At 42.5% G+C, this 20,854-nt stretch overlaps 1 protein-coding gene across 1 annotated transcript in view; it reads right to left on the bottom strand.

Moving 5' to 3' along the window:
• LOC117346678 (vitamin D3 hydroxylase-associated protein-like) overlaps positions 1-10,250 on the bottom strand; it is a 76,589-nt gene extending 66,339 nt beyond the window's left edge. The window contains exons 1-2 of the mRNA XM_033916632.1: positions 9,986-10,250; positions 868-981 (exon numbers count right to left, since the gene is read on the bottom strand). Coding sequence (XP_033772523.1) covers positions 868-981; positions 9,986-10,213 — 342 coding nt within the window. The 5' untranslated portion in view covers positions 10,214-10,250. The remainder of the gene's footprint in view (positions 1-867; positions 982-9,985) is intronic.
• Between the last annotated feature and the right edge of the window lie 10,604 nt (positions 10,251-20,854).

A 20,854-nucleotide genomic window follows, 5' to 3' on the forward strand; every position in this document is an offset into this window, starting at 1 on the left:
GGCTTACCTTGAAGCATGCGCAGGCATCCCACGCTAAGTTCCAAATGGGCGTCCGTTACCCACGCACTATCTTATCTTAACAAGTTTTTTTCCTATTCCACCTTTACCAAAATAGTTCAAGGACAGTTAACAGAAATCAAAGAACCAGACTAATTTGTCTGGGAATTATAGATTTGAAGCATGAAACCTGCCTGGCCTAATTAAGCCCAATTTTAAATCTATCGTGGTGGAAACAGGAAAGATTTTCTAAGTTTTCTGAACCAAAATTGAGAGATAGGTGCCTACCCGATTCTTTAAAGGACAGGCACCTATTGCATAGCGCATAGTGGTGCCTAATGCCTTACTAGAGCATGACGTAGGCACCGCTAAGCGCGAGTCTCCCAAAAAGCTTAGGTTCTTGAAATGTAGGCCTTTAAAAGCCTGGCCTAAATTTCCGGCCCCAAAGTCTTTACATAGGCGTCGCTAGGTGCGATTCTGCAAAAAGCACCTAAGCATGTCTGACCAGTGGCCGGTGCCATTTACAGACTCTGGGTCTTAGTGGCACTGAAAATGCCACGATAGCGCCTGACGCAAAACCGAGGAGAAGTTAGTCCTTGGCCAGATAAGTGTCAATATTCAGCACTCAACCAGCTATGATAAACACATAAACAGGACTGCCTTAAAGTCCGTCCTACCTTTATGTGGTTCGCCATGGCTGTTCTAGAACTGCCCTATGCATGTGGCTCTCAATATATAAGAGCTTGAAAAGAATTTTTTTAATTTGCCTTCATACAAATTGGCATAGGTTAAACAAGATTTGTAAAGCCATATAAATACTATACTGTACTTTGCTGGTGACATGACAAAACTATACAGTGTTTCTCTCACTTTTTCCATGTAGGCACAGAGGACACTCTCTGGAGACAGGGAGCCTTCCTTCAGCTTCTCAGTAAGCTCGAAAAGTGATAGGGTAAGGATGGAGCCACAGTCTATGCCTGGATTCTGCAAAAAAGATGGATATAATTTTATTATGTTTAGGAAACGGTGCATGAAACACTGCAGCACAGCTTCCACAAAAATGGTGTAGAATGGGTAAAAGTGAATTCATGTTTTACTCTGTCAAAAATTACATAGAGTAGGAGACATTCAATGAAGTTACATGGAAACACCTTTAAAACAAATAGGAGGAAATATTTTTTAGCCAAATGATTAAGCTCTGGAACTCATTACCAGAGGATGTGATAACAGCGGTTAGTGTTAAAAAATGGTTTGGACAAGTTCCTGGAGGAAAAGTCCATAGTCTGCTTTCTGACAGGAGAGGAACACATTTCTCTGGGAAGTGAACATTATATTGCTCTGTACTTAGATAATGTGGGGAATAAAGATTCATTTTAGGTTCCTTTATAAAGACAGTTTAAAGAAAGGTTTGGGCAAATTCCCGGAGGAAAAGTCCATAGTCTGTTATTGAGACAGACATGAGGAAAGCCACTGCTTGCCCTGGATCGCTAGCATGGAATGTTGCTACTCTTCGGGTTTTTGCCAGGTACTGGATTGCCTGGATTGGCCACCGTGAGGATGGGCTAGATGGGCCATTGGTCTGACCCAGTAAGGGTATTCTTATTAGCTAGTTTCCATAGTATACACGTAAAAGCCTTTTCCTCATAGTTTTTAAACTTGAACTTTATGCTAGAGTTAACAGTCACTGCATACACCATTAACAAATAGGTTCTGGCAAGCATAACAGGGCGTAGCTCAGTCTTCTTACCTTCCTGCCCACCCCAAGCACATTTTTCACTTATAATTTTTATTTATAGTCAGTTATTCTACTTAGGATAATAGGACAAGTGCTTATTACAGATTCTTATCACATTTCATTACTTGCTAAGAATCCGACACTAATTAAAGCAGACAATATAATCCTGCACTTCTTCGAGGGAGTAAACAGGCATATAGACAAGGGCGAGCCGGTCGACATTGTATACCTGGATTTTCAGAAGGCAATTGTTGGCATATAAGATTATATGACACCTGGGCCGGCTAGTGTACATCCTAGGGTGCTGAAAGACCTCAAATGTGAAATTTCTGATCTGCTGTTAGTGATCTGTAATCTATCGCTAAAATCATCCATAGAACCTGAAGACCGGAGGGTGGACAAAGTTATGCCCATTTCTAAAAAAAAAAGGTTCCAGAGGTAATCCAGAAAGTTACAGAATGGTATGCCTGACTTCAGTGCCAGGCAAAATAGTGCAAACTAATATAAAATATATAATTACGGAACACATAGACAAACATGGTTTAATGGGACAAAGTAAGCTTCAGTCTAGAGAGGTCTTTCCTCACCCAATTTGCTTAATTTATTTGAAGTTGTGGATAAAGGTGAGCCAGTTGATGTAGTGTATCTAGATTTTCAGAAGGCTGTTGACAAAGTTCCTCACGAAAGGTTCCTGAGAAAATTGATGTGTGGCAAAGCTCAGTTGTGGATTAGGAATTGGTTATTGGATAGAAAACAGAGGGTTGGGTTAAATGGTCATTTTTCTCAATGGAGGAGAGTAAACAGTGGAGTGCCACAGGGGTCTGTACTGGGACCGGTGCTATTTAAATTATTTATAAATGATCTGGGAAGTGGAACGACGAGTGAGGTGATTAAATTTGCAGATGACACTAAACTGTTCAAGGTTTTCAAAACGCATGCAGATTGTGAACAATTGCAGGCAGACCTTAGGAAACTGGAAGACTGGGCGTCCAAGTGGCAGATGAACTTTAATATGGACAAATGCAAAGTGATGCACATTGGGAAGAATAATCCAAATTATAGTTATCAATGCTAGGGTCCATCTTGGGGGTTAGCGCCCAAGAAAAAGATATAGGTATCATTGTGGACAACACAATGAAACCTTTCGCCCAATGAGCGGCAGCAACCGAAAATGCAAACAAGATGCTAGGAATTATTTAAAAAAGGGATGGAAGACAAAACTAAGAATGTTATAATGCACTCGTATCACTCCATGATAAGACCTCACCTAAGTATTGCACTCAGTTCTGGTCTCCTTATCTCAAAAAAGATATAGCGGAACTAGAAAAGGTTCAAAGAAGAGCGACCAAGATGGTAAAGGGGATGGAACTCCTCTCATATGAGGAAAGATTAAAACGGTTAGGGCTCTTCAGTTTAGAAAAATCCATGCTATTCAAGAAATCCATGAACACCATATGAAACATTTCAATCCTCTGAAGCAACCCGCTCTATTCTGTAACACCTCTGGACATGTCCGGAAATCCTCTTCTGCAATCCGCCTTGAACCGCAAGATAATGGCGGAATAAAAATCACTCATGTAATGTAATGTAAATCCTGAGTGGAGTAGAACGGGTACAAGGGGATCGATTTTTCACTCCGTCAAAAATTAGAAAGACTAGGGGGACACTCAATGAAGTTACAGGGAGATGCTTTTAAAACCAATAAATACAAGTCCTGACGTTGCTCATTAAAATTGAACCGCTTAACACTGACTTAGATAGGCTGCCCCCTGCGCACTGTTCCTCTAAGATGACAGAGAGGCCTCCACCTACAGTCCTGTCAGTAAGGGGTGCTGTTTCGCTATCACATTCTCAATAGCGAGACATAAGCAAGACATCAGGGAATCTGCCTGTCTCTAGCAACTGAAAAAACACAGTATTGAAACAACACCTCCAACTTGCAGCAATGCAATGGCAGGACTCCCACTCGGTTAAGAGGGCATGATGCTCTCTGAATATTGGGTCCTATTTGCGGGGTATAAGAAACAATATGGTATACAGTACTCTCACAAAATTCGCGGGGGTTCTGTTCCAGAAAACCCGCGAATTTTGAAAAACCGCAAATGCGGTTTTGAATATGTCAAGAGGCAGGAGAGGGCTGCTGGGGCGCTGGCGGGTGCACTAAATCATACCTGGTAAGCTCCAACTGCCTCTTCCTGTTACTAAAGTCAGGCTACACCAATCAGGAGCTGCTTTGACACGCAGCTCCTGATTGGTGTAGCCTGACTTTAATACAGGAAGAGGCGGGTGGAGCATTCCGGTAATTACTGAGTCCGCAATTTGTGAACCACAAATTCATGGGGGAACACTGTATATATAGTTTTGTAATGTTTTATTTATTAGGTATTTATATACCGCCTATCAAGGTTATCTAAGGATTATAGTCAGGTACTCAAGCATTTTCCCTATCTGTCCCAGGGGCAATAGAGGATCGAGTGACTTGTCCAGGGTCATAAGGAGCAGCACGGGGTTTCAACCCACAACCTCAGGGCCTCAGTAGCTCTAACTACTAGGTCACTCCAGGTTAGAGTTGGGATTATTTGGGATATAGAAAGTTAGATCAAGCTAGGAAAATACAGGTCTGACTGTCACAACTAGGCCACAGATGATATCAATTGTTTTGCTACAAACAAATTGTTTTGATATTTTGAACATTAACGAAGGACCCAGATATGATGCTTATTTCAACCAGCTTATACGTCAACTTAGCATCCTGAAGGTGTGAATAACCAAGTCATGGCACCTGGCAGAGTCTTGAACAAGGACTTCCAACACCTGGACAAAATGGAAAACGGGCACTGGATCTTTCCTTGCCAGGGTAAGGTGATGTGAGTTGAACGTAATAAGAGCCCTGTTATCAGAGACATATAAAAACTGCTGTTTCTGGGACTACAGCCAGAGGCTTCTGTTGAAACTGGAGGAGAAGTTCAGGCCTAGTGGGTGTGTTAGTCTGGTTCCTGGTTCCTGGGAGCTGCTCCAAGACAGCAAACACCGAGATCTTGCTTGAGCAGCAACTGTGAATACTGTACTGCCTGGAAAACAGCCATCCTAGGGAGGGTGAGAACATTTTAAACACTGGAATAGACAAGGTATACTTAGAAGAAATCTAATATGGTGTGGTAAGCTGATTACGAAGCATGCAGTGAAACTGAGTTTGGGGACGAGATTGGATTGTTATTCTGAATTATATGTAGTGGCATAGTTTACAGTTTATAGCTTATCCTTGATATAGTGCAAATAAAAAAATCATTATATAAGTGGTTTACAGTGGAAAAATAAAGAAGGGGAGAACATATCACATAAAGATAAGCTTCTGTATAACTGTAAACTTTAATTATATGTAACATAGTAAAACAGTAAATGACGGTAGATGAAGACCTGAACAGTCCATCCAGTCTGCCCATAAGTTATACTCATTAAAAAATATATGATTAGATGAACTTGTCTCTTCTTTGATATTCTGGGCCGTAGACTGTAAAGTCTGGTATTGTCCTAGGTTTCAAATGCTGAAGTTGCCATCTTTAAGCTCACTCCAACCATCCCGTTGTTTGCAGGACATCTACCGTAAAGTCTAGCCAGTAACATCCTCCTGTTCCATATTAGGGGAGTTCCCATTGATGCCCACCCCAGCCCATCCTACATCGAATCACCATAAATGGGACACAGACCGTGCAGGTCTGTCCAATACCGGCCTTAATTCTTTAATTTACATCCTTCATTTTCTAATTAGAGATCTTCTATGTTTATCCCACACTTTTTGAATTCCAGCACCGTTTTCCTCTCCACCACTTCCCTCGGGAGGGCATTCCAGACATCAACCACCCTCTCCGTGAAGAAGTTCCTAACTTTGCTCCTAAGTCTTCCTCCCCATAACCTCAAATTTTGCCCTCTAGTTTTACCATTTTCTCTTCTCTGGAAAAGATTTGTTTCTATATTAATGCCTTTCAAGTATTTAAACGTTTGTATCATATCTCCCCTGTCCCTCCTCTCCTCCAGAGTATACATATTTGGATCTTCCAGTACTGGAAACATTTATATAACCTTTGAGATAGGTAATAATTCTTTATTTCACAATCCTAGTGTGTACAAGTCATAGCATCTGTGGTTTCTTCTACTTCCTCTTATAACAATATACATAAGGGGTATAGTTCACTCAGTGCCTATATTGTAGCTTACTTATAGCAAGCTAACAAGGAGAGGCAGAAGTTTGTAAATTAGATGGAATATAGAAAATAGTGGCGCTAGAAAAGGTTCAAAGAAGAGTGACCAAGTTGATAAAAGAGATGGAACTCCTCTCGTATGAGGAAAGACTAAAACGGTTAGGGCTCTTCAGCTTGGAAAAGAGACGGCTGAGGGGAGATAGGATTGAAGTCTACAAAATCCTGAGTGGAGTTGAATGGGTACAAGTGGATCGATTTTTCACTCCGTCAAAAATTACAAAGACTAGGGGACACTCGATGAAGTTACAGGGAAATACTTTGAAAACCAACAGGAGGAGATTTTTTTTTCACTCAGAGAATAGTTAAGCTCTGGAACGCATTACCAGAGGATGTGGTAAGAGTGGATAGAGTAGGTTTGGACAAGGTTAGAAAAGTTTGGACAAGTTCCTGGAGGAAAAGTCCATAGTCTGTTATTGAGAAAGACATGGGGGAAGCCACTGCTTGCCCTGGATCGGTGGCATGGAATGTTGCTACTCCTTGAGTTTTGGCCACATATTAATGACCTGGATTGGCCACTGTGAGAACGGGCTACTGGGCTTGATGGACCATTGGACTGACCCAGTAAAGCTATTCCTTTGTTCTTAAGTGGGTTTGGATTTCTTTTTTCATATAATCATTAGAGTTGGCGGTACATAGAAACAGAACCAGCATAGGACACTCGTATAGTAGGCGCAGAATAGTGAATGCTTTACAACAGGGGTGCCCAACACGTCGATCGCGATCGACCAGTAGCTCAGGAAGGCAACGCGAGTCGATCGCGGAGCCCATCCCGGGCTCCGTGATAGACTCGTGTTGCCGTCCTGATCTACCGGGCCGATCAGCCTTCCTCTCCAGTGTTCTCTCTAGGGCCTTTTAGCTGGGCGGTCCGCCCAGCTGTCATCTGCTGCTGCCGCCGCTGCTGAATATTAAAAAAACACAAAAAAAACCGGCTTGGAGATTTCAGCCCGTAGCGAACTTATGCTCCGTGGCTCTAACGTGTGCGTGCCGGTTTCCCTTCTCTTCCCTCCGAAACCGGAAGTTATGTCCGGGGGGAGGGGGGGAGAAGGGAAGCCGGCACGCACATGTTGAGAGCCCTGAAGCAAGCGTTCGCTACGGGCTAAGGCGGGAGACATGTTAGTGAAGCATTTCCTCTTCTTGCTGCCGGGTCCTGCCTACTTTCTGTTTCCGCGAAGGCATTTCCCCCAACAGTTCCTCGCGATGCTGGTCGGCCAAAGCAGGGAGAGGTTGGGGCGGCGGCGGCTTTTGGGCGTGTTATTGGCATCGGCTTTCGGGCCTGTTATTGGTGGCGGTTTGGGTCCTGGTCCCCGATGGCAGTGGCAGTGTCTTGGGGGAGGGCAGGGAGAAAGAAAGAAAAAGGGCAGGCAGGGAGACAGAAGGAAAGAAGAGAAACAGAAAAAAAGGAAAGGGAGGCAGAGAGAAAGAAAGGGCAGGGAGAGAGGAAGGAAAAGTTGGGGGAAGGAATGAGGTCTGGAGGAGAGGAAGCATACAGGCTAAAAGGGAAGAAAGATTGGATGCACAGTCAGAAGAAGAAAGTGCAACCAGAGACTCATGAAATCACCAGACAAGGTAGGAAAAATGATTTTATTTTAAATTTAGTGATCAAAATGTGTCTGAATTTATATCTGCTGTCTATATTTTACACTAAGGTTCCCTTTTACTAAACCGCAATAGTGGTTTTTAGCGCAGGGAGCCTATGAGCGTCGAGAGCAGCGCTGAGCATTCAGCGCAGCTCCCTGCGCTCTAAAAACTGCTATCGTGGTTTAGTAAAAAGGGAGGGGGGTATATTTGTCTATTTTTGTATGGTTGTTACTGAGGTGATAGTGCATAGAGTCATCTGCTTTGACCTCTTTGAAAAACCCTGGAATAGGAATGATAATTTCTATGCGTACAGTGTGCTTTGTGTTTTTTAAAAAATTTTATTGTTGGTAGATCATTTTGACTTGGTCATTTAAAAAGTAGCTCGCAAGCCCAAAAAGTGTGGGCACCCCTGCTTTACAAACAAGACTTTCTGCACAATAAATTCTTCCGAGCAGATCAAAACCTGGCTCCTACATGCCTTCGACCGGTCCACTAGAGAGCAGTATGAGAATGGGGAGAGAATTCCTAAGAACGTCAGAGTTTTTACCACTGCGTCCGGCGCTAAAAACGCTAGCACAGCTTTTTAAAAGAGGGAGTAGGTAAGTTACTTCTATACTCTTTGAAACAGGATAGATTTCACTCTTTTTCTAAATTGCATCACATTTGAGGATCACTTACTCCCACTTTTACTAAGGTGTGCTAATCGATTAGCGCACCTTAGTAAAAGAGGGCCTATATTTCAACAGGCAACGAATTCCATAAATTTAAAAAAAAACTCCGGGTACTATACCAAGTATTTCTCTAACTTTTAAGTTCCAGTGGAAATATTGGAAGTTCCTGAGGGTTCACTACCTCCATTTACACAGGTTTACTATTTACCCAAGAAAAATCAAATTCAACAACAGGAAGATAGCCAAGAACCAATAGATGTATCAGCATTATTGGAATTATCAGATAAAGAAATGGTTACTCCCGCAACATTAGTGGCAACTTTAGCTCTAACGATGGATAGGAACTGGATTTTGAGACTTTTCTTTAAAAACAGAGTGAAAGAATTTATGGGTCTCAAAATACAAATGTTCCCAGACTTAGCCAGGGACACACAAAGGCGAAGAAAAGAGTTTCTTATGTTAAAACCGGGAATTATAGCTCTTGGAGCAACTTTTTTTCTTCGATACCCTTGCAAATGTGTTATACAATATAATTCTCAAAAATATGTTTTCTTTGAGCCCTACCAGCTGACAACTTTCCTATCTCTTTCTCGGCTTGAGAAGGAAAATTAAGATGTCCACATCAGCTGACTTGCATTATTTTTCCTTGGTAAACATTTCTTAGTTCTCCGTTTTATAATTACATTTTGTGGACTTGAGCTGATTTAAGTTAAATTTAGCATCTTTGAACTTATTATATTACTGTGGGATTTTCTCTTTCTTGACTTAAAAGCTTTCTGTACAAGTATATCTTGAATTGTATTACTGAAAATTGAATAAATAAATAAATAAAAAGTTCCAGTGAAACAACTTGAAAAACTTTTTTGAGAACTTTTCTAGAAAGGGAAAAAGACGGGACAAACTTGTGCACCGGAGCTCTAATGCAGCTCCCTAAACTAACGTCATAGACTGACGCAGTCACCTATTAGATTCAAAGAGATCTTAAGACGATCATTTTTGACGTGCTCAGGGGACCTCTAGACATCGCTGCCTCATCCTCTACAACTTTTCTGTCCTCTATGTCGTTACAGTCCAATGCATTTCCTTTCTCCATCTTTTTTATTTTACTTTGCAAACCTGCTCTGATAGCCTATGTTCCCTCTAAGCTGAGCACGTCAGCGATCGCTTATACGGTCTAGGAGCGTCGCTCACAGGTTTTGCAAGGTCGCTCACAAAAATACTTGCAAATCTGGAGAACTCGTTGCTCACACGAAAAAAAAAGTTGGGTTTTTTTTTTAAACTTGTCACTTTACATGAGAAATATTTTGCACGCACCCAGCTGATCCGTAGAGAGGGCATTGCCAGTAGGTCCCCGGAAAGTGGTATATCAAGACCAATAAAAACCTGAAACTTAAATAATAATACTTAGAATTGTGACTAGGTTTGCTACATAAATCCTACTGTCAGAACGTTCCCCTTGGCTCTTATGCTGCACCTCCTCCTTCTACTTGGCACTGTATTACGGAAATTAATTTTCACCTTGCTGATTTTTATTTGGAACACTCCCGCAACTCCAAATGTCAACGTCTTTCAAACTGACTCCAGAGATGTTAATAGTTTTTGTCATATAAATCCCTGCATAATCATGTATCGCCCTCCAATATTCCCACCACAGTCTATAACAGGTGTATACATTCCGACAGATGTCAAGGAATATTTATGAACTTCTGCAAATGAAAATAGATATGGGAGGGGGGAGGGAATACCTGTTTTTTAAACCGCAAAACTGCTTCTTGCAGTTCCTTCAGGCTTTCATCTCTCTTCTGTCTTGCCTTTTTTAGATTATTTCGAATTCTCTTTCTTTCAAGCCATTTCAGGGCAAGGACGGCTGCAGCTGAGCCACACACAATAACAGTTAGGATGCGAGGGTCTTTCCCAGGTTTCGATAGAAGCTGCTGCACTCCTGCCACACTCATAATGTAGCCGCTGTCCATCTCAGATGGCTCTGAATAATTGGAGACAGAGCGCCAGCAGATCTGCAAAACAGAGCTGAAAGTCTGAGCCGAATTCTCCAGGTGTGCTGCTGAAACCCAAGAGGTGGAGACTGTCTCTTAAAGGAACCAGAGCATTAAGAGCTCGTGTAAACCATTAGGCTTACAGATCCTACACCAATAGCTAAGGGGACCTTTTTTACCCAGCATAGCAAAAGGGGGACTACCATGGGACACACTTCAGCATCATGAGCAAACTGCAGGCCACTTGGCAGGTAAAGGGACCCGACACGGTCCATGTTTCTCAGCACTGACACCTTAGCCCATAGATCAGGCAAAATTGTTGCGAGCATCTTTTGTAAGCACCATCTTAGGAACCCCTGATGAAGAAGTGTTGATCGAAACATGAATCATGCCGGGTCCCTTTTCCTGTCAAAATTTATTTATTTATTTATTCAATTTCCTATACCGTTCTCCCAAGGGAGCCCAGAACGGTTTACATGAATTTATTCAGGTACTCAAGCATTTTTCCCTGTCTGTCCTGGCGGGCTCACAGTCTAGCTAACAGGGGGGGGGTGGTGGGGGAGGGTTTAAATGACTTGCCCAGGGTCATAAGGAGCAGTGTGGGTTTGAACTGACAACTTCAGGGTGCTGAGACTAGCTTTAACCACTGTACCACACTGTCCCCATTCTCTCCTTGTTTGGGCTGAGAACATTTCAGTGGCTCCTCCTATTGTGATGTCATAATGCCTCATTCCACCAATGCCTAAGAGCCAGCCTCATCGGTGATGTCATAATGGCTTGGTTTCCCTATACTTGGGCCCATTTACTCGATGTGTCTGCCTCACTGAAATGACAAATGTGGAATAAATTTTTATTCCATATTTATGTATTCATTTTTCTAATACCAATCTCCTAGAGGAGCTCAAAACAGTTTACATAAATTTATTCAGGTACTCAAGCATTTTTCCCTGTCTGTTCCGGCAGGCTCACAATCTAATGTACCTGGAGCAATGGGGGGATTAAGTGACTTGCCCAGGATCACAAGGAGCAGTGTGGGTTTGAACCCACAACCCCAGGGTGCTGAGGCTGTAGCTTTAACCAATGTGCCACACTCTTCGTGCAGACTCTTAGAACCTAACGGATGTAGCGGTATATAAGAAATAAATTACATTACATTACATTACATTACTCTTAGAAATTGCAGGAGAACCTTAGCAGATTGGAAAACCGGGCGTCTAAATGGCAGATGAAATTGAATGTGAACAAATGCCCTTTGGCTTTTATCCTACTGAGCACAGGTGTTTTGGATTTGTAGAACTTATTAAAAGTACAATCATTTTAAAAAAAAAAAAAACTGTCTCCAACCAACCAAGAAGACAATGACATGGATATGGTTCAATCAATGTTGTGAAAGTGTAGAATTTTGTTTCTGCAAACTGTCACCTAACGAAATAAGATGCCACTCTTTTCAGCTAGAGTGGCTAAATACTGCTCAGAATTTAGGAAGTTGGTGGGTTGGGCTGAGAACTTTTCGCCACCCCCTCGTATCACTACCTCTGACACCCTCTATATTCGTGGTCAGTCCTTGGTCTAGCGACACTGTAGTGCTGAAGTGGAAAGTGATGCTAGGTTCAAGAACCATTACAGAATCGCTCGAACCACTTGTCAACCATTTTCATGGCCATAAGCTGATTTGCAGTTAGAAATAAAATGTCGTGTTGTTGGCGTGATCCATGATTTACGGGCACACGTTAAAACGCACCTTCTCTCAACCATAGCTCACAACTGACTGACTGCACCAAATAAGTTGAAACTTGTCACACACTGTTACTGAGGTTTGATGCCTCTCCGTTGGAAGGCACTTGGCAGTAGCATTCACCGTATTTTTTTTTTTTATCACACCTCTTACATACCAAAGAAAAATGAGCCATGATCTTCTTGTTAGGTGCCATCAACTTGAAAACCATCTCTGAAAACGCTAACTCCGTATTGTAACACCTTTACACAAGCTCATGTAAACCGCTCTGAATTGACTCCCCAGTCATTAGTAGTGTTTGAGTGCTAACGACTTGATGACCTTCTGAGTTACAATTTTAAGCATATCATTCCTTTGCAAACATTGGGCTCCTTTTACAAAACGATAGTAGTTTCTACCTTAGGCCAGCGAGGTAAATGCGGTACTTTGATGCTCAAGGGCATTCTATGAGGGTCAGAGTACTTACCTCATAAGAACATAAGAACATAAGAACATAAGCAGTGCCTCCGCCGGGTCAGACCATAGGTCCATCCTGCCCGGCAGTCCGCTCCCGCGGCGGCCCAAACAGGTCACGACCTGTCTGAATCACCAGAAGGGGCCCCCTTGCCACCTTGGTTTCTCATTGAAGTCCTATCTTCCCATCGAAGTCCTAACCCTCCGGTCCTGCACATGCACGACCTGGTTGGGTTTCTATACTTATTACCTGGTTAGCTTTCTATACTTGTGTTACATCCCAGCTCCTCCCTCAGTATCCCACGATCCCTTTATCCCTCAGAAATCCGTCCAATCCCTGTTTGAATCCCTGTACCGTACTCTGCCTGATCACTTCCTCCGGTAGCGCATTCCAAGTGTCCACGACCCTTTGGGTAAAAAAAAACTTCCTTGCATTTGTTTTGAACCTATCTCCCTTCAGTTTCTCCGAATGCCCCCTCGTACCTGTTGTCCCCTTCAGCCTGAAGAATCTGTCCCTATCCACCCTCTCTATGCCCCTCATGATCTCATCATTACCTCATCATTACCTCATCAGCCTGTGGTAAAAAACCTCTACCGTGGCTTTGTAAAAGGCAGCGGCTGTCAATTGTTGTTTGCTATGAATGTTAAATGTTGAATTAATGGGGAGGAGCTCAGGCATGGGGGGGAGAGAGAGGGTACAGGGGGGACATAAGGGAGAAAAGATGGTACCTTTTGAAGGCATTCAGGGATGTGCAGTATAACTCTTTGTAAGGTTGAAATATAAAGATGCATTATATTTTAATAGGGATTTCAATCACAGGAGCTTTAAAGGAAAATGTTTAGAGTGGGGGGAGCACTTTCTTTACAAAAACTACAAAAACTAGGGGACACTCTATGAAGTTACAAGGAAATGCTGTTAAAACTAATGGGAGGAAATATTTTTTCACTCGGGAATAGTTAAGCTCTGGAATGCGTTGCCAGAGGTTGTGGTAACAGCAGTTAACATAGATGGGTTTAGAAAAGGTTTGGACAAGCTCCTGGAGGAAAAGTCCATAGTCTGTTATTGAGACAGACATGGGGGAAGCCACTGCTTGCCCTGGATCGGTAGCATGGAATGTTGCCACTCTTTGGGATTCTAGAACGTTAGTCTCTGGGATTTGGGAATCGTGTTATTCTTTGGGATTCTGGTTGGAATGTTGCTACTATCTGGGTTTTTGCCAGGTACCAGTGACCTGGATTGGCCACCATGCGGACAAGTTACTGGGCTAGATGGACCATTGGTCTGACCCAGTATGGCTAGTCTTATGTTCTTAATTATCATGGGCTGGTGGTCGAAGTCATGGATGTAAGGACTAGGGTTACCATATGGCTCCAGAAAAAGGAGGACAGATTGAGACATCCGAGTTTTACTTCCATTGCTTTCAAGGGCGGAAAAACCCAGATGTCTCAATCTGTCCTCCTTTTTTGGAGCTATATGGTAACCCTATGCAAGGCAATTGTTCTCAATCCAGTCCCTGGGACACATCTAGCTAGTCAAATTTTCAGGATATCCACAATGTATATGCTATCTCCATAGAATGGAGGTAGTGCATGCAAATTTATGATAAGTAGATAAGGACAGGTTGTTCACCCTCTCCAGGTAGGGAGAACAAGAGGGCACTCTCTAAAGTTAAAAGGGGATAGATTCCGTACAAACGTAAGGAAGTTCTTCTTCACCCAGAGAGTGGTAGAAAACTGGAACGCTCTTCTGGAGGCTGTTATAGGGGAAAACACCCTCCAGGGATTCAAGACAAAGTTGGACAAGTTCCTGCTGAACCGGAACATATGCAGGTAAGGTTAGTCTCAGTTAGGGCTCTGGTCTTCGACCTAAGGGCCGCCGCGTGAGCGGACTGCTGGGCACCATGGACACCATTGGTCTGAGCCAGCAGCGACAATTCTTATGTTCTCCAAGGTAGAGAGAACGAGAGGACACTCTAAAGTTGAAAGGGGATAGATTCCGTACAAACGTAAGGAAGTTCTTCTTCACCCAGAGAGTGGTAGAAATCTGGAATGCTCTTCCGGAGTCTCTTAAAGGGGAAAACACCCTCCAGGGTTTCAAGACAAAGTTGGACAAGTTCCTGTTGAACCGGAACATATGCAGGTAAGGTTAGTCTCAGTTAGGGCTCTGGTCTTCGACCTAAGGGCCGCCGCGTGAGCGGACTGCTGGGCACCATGGACACCATTGGTCTGAGCCAGCAGCGACAATTCTTATGTAGTAAAAGAAACTTGTATTTATTTCTTAGCTATTGTTCTGTGAAGGCCCAAACTTGCTGCCTTGACCATTCTTTCAGAGGTACTTTGCTGTTATCACACATTAGATGCAAAAATTAGCATTCAAATGCAAAGCCTCTCTGCTAACTATTGGAAGTGTTCTCAGGGCCAGCCCAACCATTATGCAACTAGGAAAGCAGCTTCTTGGGAGCAGCAAAGATTCAAATCAGTGGCATAGTAAGAGGGAGGTGGGGGGAGGATCACCCCATGCGGCAGCACCTTTCTGTCCCCTCACACCATGCTCGAACCCTCCCTTTCCAAGCTCCCCTCCCCCCCCCCCCGTACTTTTTTAAATCTTCACCAGCGCAAGCAACTTCTCCGGCCTGCTGCTCTCCTTGGGCTGGCTCCCCTCTGAAACCACTTCTGGGTCGTGGGGCCAGGAAGTGACATCAGAGGGAAAGCCAATGCTGGCGTGAACAGGCCAGAGAAGATGCTCGCACTGGTGAAGATTTAAAGGAGTGAAGGGAGGGCGTGTGGCGTGGGGGTTGGGGTAAGGAGGGCACAGGGGGGGCACCACCACCCTTGCTGATTCAAACCAACAGACAGCCACAGCCCTGCAAACTCAAAGAACCACAACATATACTTTAACCTTCATTTCTATAGGATGATTGTTGAGTTTAGTTCTCAAAATTGGGGGGGGGGGGGAGGAGTAGGATAGAGGCCTGAATGTAGTTTGAAGGAGATTTTATGGCTAGAGGTCCTTGAGATCCACAACCTAGCCTGGTTTTCAATGAATGTGTACGAGATCTATTTGGAGCCAACAGTTAAGGGATGGGTGTTGGTAGGGAAGGATGCCATCTGAGACTATGTTTGGGTAAAGAAAGCCTGTGAGTACAAAGAGACATTTGGAAATATTTCTTTATTTCGTTCATTCATTTTCTATCCCATTCTCCCCAGAACAGGTTACAGGTTGACAAGCATAATATACAGTAGACAGGTTACAATTTGTCAGAGACACAGGACCAGTTTTTATCCTAACTCGACACATACTAGGGATCTAATACTAATATTCGTGGAGGGGCATCTAGACCGCCTGAACGTCTAGCTTTATACCACATTTTTGAACAAAATTTCATCCAAGTCCCAAATTCCCAAAACAAGACCATTTAGACATGGGAGGGGTCAATCTTGCAATGGACTGGCCACCTAGACATGGCAACAGAGCAGTGGGGGCACCTGACAGGGCAGTGAGCCCCCCATAACCCACTATACCCATCTGTCTACACCTCCAATAGCCCTTATGGCTGCAGGTGGCACCTACTGTATATGGCAGTAGAGTAGGGTTTTGGGGGGGGGGGGGGTTGTTGGTTTAGAGTGGCTTATGGGCCTGGGTCCTCCTCTCTATGGTTCACTAGCCCATCCCCCAGGCTATTTAAGACACCTGTGTGCAACTGTTCTAGGCTTTCCTATAGCAGGTATTGATGTTCTGGAAACAGGTATGTACTTTTTTATTCTGAACTTTGTAGGGGTGTGAGGAGGTCAGTGAACACTGGGAGAGTGAGTGAGGGTCTTTACTTTGTCTCTGCAGTGGTTATCTGGTCACTTTGGATACCTTTTTGGCACTTATACCTGTTTCTGCATCATCTAACAATGTTCAAGTTTCATCCAGGATGTCTAGTAAAACATTCAATTAACCCTGCAGGATGGCTAAGGCCTAGATTCACTAAACTCACCGATCGTATCCCGACCAGTTTGTGATTGTACCCTGACACCCACCCCATTCACTAACCTTCTACCCGATCTATCTCCGACCCGATCCGATCTGCCCATGAAAATGAGAAATGGCCTGCATAAGTAGGAAGCCATCGATTCACTAAGCAGAAGAAGAAACACCGATTGGGTTTGCCAATCTTTTTTAAAAAAAATCTTTATTCATTTTCAAAAATGACAAGTGTACAACATTCATTCAGAAATACCTTAATTCATCACTTGACATTCTTATTTGTATTATTCCAAATAAATAATTATATAAGAAACCCACCCCTCCCACCCATATACCAATAAATAACAACTATCAATTATTATCCGTCATAATCCCACCCACCCCTTATCTTATCCAATATTCTGGTGTTTAAGATGTCTGATCACTAGAATAAATCGTCAATGGCCCCCAAATTTTTTCAACTTATTATAATTACCTTGTTGCAAAGCAAATACCCTTTCCATTTTATAAATATGGCATACTGAATTCCACCAAAAAGTATAATTTAGTTTAGTATAATCTTTCCAATTTCCTGTAATCTGCTTAATGGCAACCCCTGTTAATATTAATAAAAGTTTATTATTATTAGCTGAAATTGGGCTTTTAAATCTCATTGATGTACCAAATAGTACAGTATCATATGAAAGGCCAACATGATTCTTTTTTTTTCTTTTTTTTTTTATTTATAATTCTTTATTCATTTTTAAAACTTTCATCAAGTGTACAACAATCATAATAAACACAATTAATCAGAGCACTTGCATATCTTATCATTATAATCTAAACATACAAATGTAACCCTCTCCCCACCCTCCCTCAAAGCCCTTCATTCATAATAAGAAACCTATATTTGTATCCCTCCCCCCTCCCAATACTATATGGTGTATAACTAATAGAAAAATGGCATTTAATCATGACAAAAAGACGTTAATATTATTATAATTTCCATTTTGTATCGCTATTGATCTTTCCATTCTATATATGTGACATAATGAATTCCACCAAAAATTAAAATTCAGCCTACTATGATCTTTCCAATTATTAGTAATATGTTGGATGGCAACTCCAGTCATGATCATTAAAAGTTTATTACTCGATGATATCTAACTCTTTTTTCTCATAGACATTCCAAATATCACAGTATCATAAGATAACGCTACATGGTTTTCCAATAAACAATTTATTTGATCCCAGATTGAGTTCCAAAAGGCTAAGATATGGGGACAGTAGAATAAAAGATGATCCAAAGTCCCTACCTACAATTTACAATGCCAGCACCTATTGGACAAGGAACTATTTAATTTTTGTAATCTAACTGGGGTCCAGAAAGCTCTATGTAACAAAAAAAACCAAGTTTTTCTCATAGACGCTGACATTGTACATCTCATTCTCCAAGACCAAATTTGTGGCCATTGAGATGCTGAACATGATTTTCTAACAATGAATTAATTTGGGGCCAAATTAACTTCCAAAAGGCATTTATATAGGGACAGAAAAATATCAAATGGTCCAATGTCCCAACTTCTAAACTACAATGCCAATCTGAAATGAAGTGACTGCTGAGTCCTTGCCGACTCTCCTGCTTTCTGCCGCCCTGAAATCCCAGTAGTGAGGTTACAAAACAACCATCATAATAAAATATAAAATTGTACATATGCATATGAACACCCTTTTTATATATTCTGCATAAAGCGCAATGCAAGCCCGTGGTTTTAACCCGCGGTTCGTGGTTTTAAAGCATGTTCTGTTCCACAATCTGACTGCACAAATTGAAATGATTTCTTTTAAAATGTCCATTCGTAGGGCCAGCAAGTACATTGCAGCCACCCCTCCCCCTTTATTTTGACCTCGTTTGTGCTGTAGCGTGATCTGCAAATACCACTTTATACTATCTACCACACTCCGTACACAAATTGGTCTCTCTTTTCCCTCTCCCTCTCCCCCTTTTTCTTTCTTTCAAGGTTTAATAAGTATTTTGTATATCCAGTAGTTTACTATAGTAATTGCATCCGTAGTAGAATGTGTGCTTTTATATTTAGTTATTATTCAAGTTTGCTTGAAATTACTTAACATAAAAAGAAGTTTTGAGGCCTGCCCCAGCCTTCTTGTCTAGGTGCTGTGCTGAAAGCACCTATTACAAAAGCATGACTGGGTGTGCCAGTAAAAAGACAAAAGACATGGCCAGACAGATGCAGCTAAGGCAAATACACAACAGCATGGCATGGATCCCTGCCCCCCCCCCCCAACGGTCTACATGAAATTCTCATCATGACATCACCGAAATAAAGACTGCCCTGCTCTGTGATGCACTGCTCTATGATTGGATATGAGCGAGAGACAGCCCTGAGTTTTGATGCATCCTGGGAGCCCCCCCATACCCACACATCTATAAAGCATCAATATCATGCGGCCTTTGGTCTCTCTTTCCTCTTTTCCTGGATCACCAAGGCTGGACACTCTCTTTTCTCCCTCTGCAACCATGTGCTTCTACACATGTGCTGGGCCCTGTGGCCTTCTAAGAACTTTTCAACCAGCAGTGTGAGTAACTTCGAACCTTTAATCTTAGAGAAATTTTGTCTGTGTATTTCTATTTATTTGCTTAACGATCTTACTACTTCTACCAGCTTGATTGTAATTTTATACTTGCTCCAAAAAGAAAATAAACTTTCAGTTTGCTTGTAAATGTTCTGGGTCTTGGTCCTTGAATAAATATTCATATATATTTAATTATAGGTACAAAGCTGACTGTCAATCAAGCAAGCTAACTTTCCCCAAATGAATAGTTCTTTATAACACATATTTCTCTAAGCCAGAGAGGGATGTGTATTATTGGTTAAGTTCCATCCAATTAATAATAATTTTATAATGATGCGAAGAGCAAGCGCATGTGCAAATTGGATCTACAACCAACAAGGATAATCTGCGCATGCATCTCAATCGCTCTACAGCAATCCATGGGATCGCTGTAGGGTGTGCATGCGATCAGATCACTTGCATGAAGAATCTCTAGTGAATCGGTCGCTTGGCAAAACTCAGCCAAGAATCGCCCAACAACAATCCAGATAGGTGAGTTTAGTGAAGCTAGGCCTTATTCCAGGTCAGTCCCCAACCCACCCACATACTGCTCTAATCACTCCTCCAGATATGTCCCTTTCATCTCTGGGTCTATAGCAGCATTCAGAGGCATAAAAAGTCTCAAAGCACGTCCAGAAAGTTGGTTTATCGGCACTTGGACAATCTGTCTTTTAGGTCATCCAAGTGCCAACATGGGCAGGTTTTTAGATGTGTTTAAGTTTTGATGATGAGCCCCATCATATATAGTTTACAAGATAAATTTGACATGGTTGCAGTGCAAGTTGAGGAGTCTTTTAGGGGATCTGATCTGTGGCAGCAGTTGAATCCAGTGGCTTGGTATGAACTGGGAGTAGGACAGGGCTAGGAGGCATTTTGAGGCATATTTCATCCTGGGACCAGAGGGACCTGTTTGGCATGTACAGAGGAAGCTTACTTGTCATGTAGCCCAACGCAATGTTGTGCAAGGTTTTGACTGCTAGCATCAGGCCCTTGAAGACACGGGCAGCCAGTAAGCCAACGATAAAGCCTGGGAGATAGGATCGCTGGCACGGAGGTTTTTTAGAAGCCTGATTGCTGTGTTTTGTACATGCTGAGACATTGTATGTTCTTCACCGTGAGACCATTGAATAGGGCATTGCAGTAGTCCATGTGGGATAGGACTACGGCACACAGTAGTTGGGTAAAGCCAGACTCAGAAAAGTAGCTCCTTATTTTTCAGAGTTGACGTAGGTAGTAAAATAAGGAAGATACCACCTGAAAGACACTGGATGGTTGGAAAGCGATATGTTGGAGACAAGGAGTATTCCTAGGCTGTGTGCTTGGATCGTGTGCAGTTATGGTAGTTGAGTTCCAACGTAGCGAGGGATGGGTGCAGTTGCAGTGTTCTTTGCAGTTCCAAAGGAGTACCATTTTAGAGGCATTTCGTTGCAATTTGTTGATGAACAACCAGTTTTTGATTTCCAAGAGGCATTTTAGGAATTTTTTAATCTGGGCATTGCGAGTTTCTCCTAGTAGTAGGTAGAGTTGGATGTCATCCGTGAAGGAGTAAATCTGTATTTGGTATTTGTGGACTAAATCTAGGACTGGTCTAATTTAAAGATTGAATAATAGGGGTGATAGTAGAGCCCCCTGTGGAACACCGTATTTGATTGGTTTCGATAGTGCATCGTTGAGTAGTACGCTTGAACCAATGTAATGCAGTGTCTCGGATTCCAATTTCAGAGAACCGTGCAATGAGGAGAGGATGCAGTGAGATCCATCAGTACCAGAAGGACATCATTACTCTTATACACGAGTTTCCAGCAGTCGATGATGTCGAGAAGGACAGTTTCAGTACTGTGAAATT

The sequence above is a fragment of the Geotrypetes seraphini genome, chromosome 12 (genome assembly GCF_902459505.1).
Source record: "Geotrypetes seraphini chromosome 12, aGeoSer1.1, whole genome shotgun sequence".
NCBI lineage: Eukaryota > Metazoa > Chordata > Amphibia > Gymnophiona > Dermophiidae > Geotrypetes > Geotrypetes seraphini.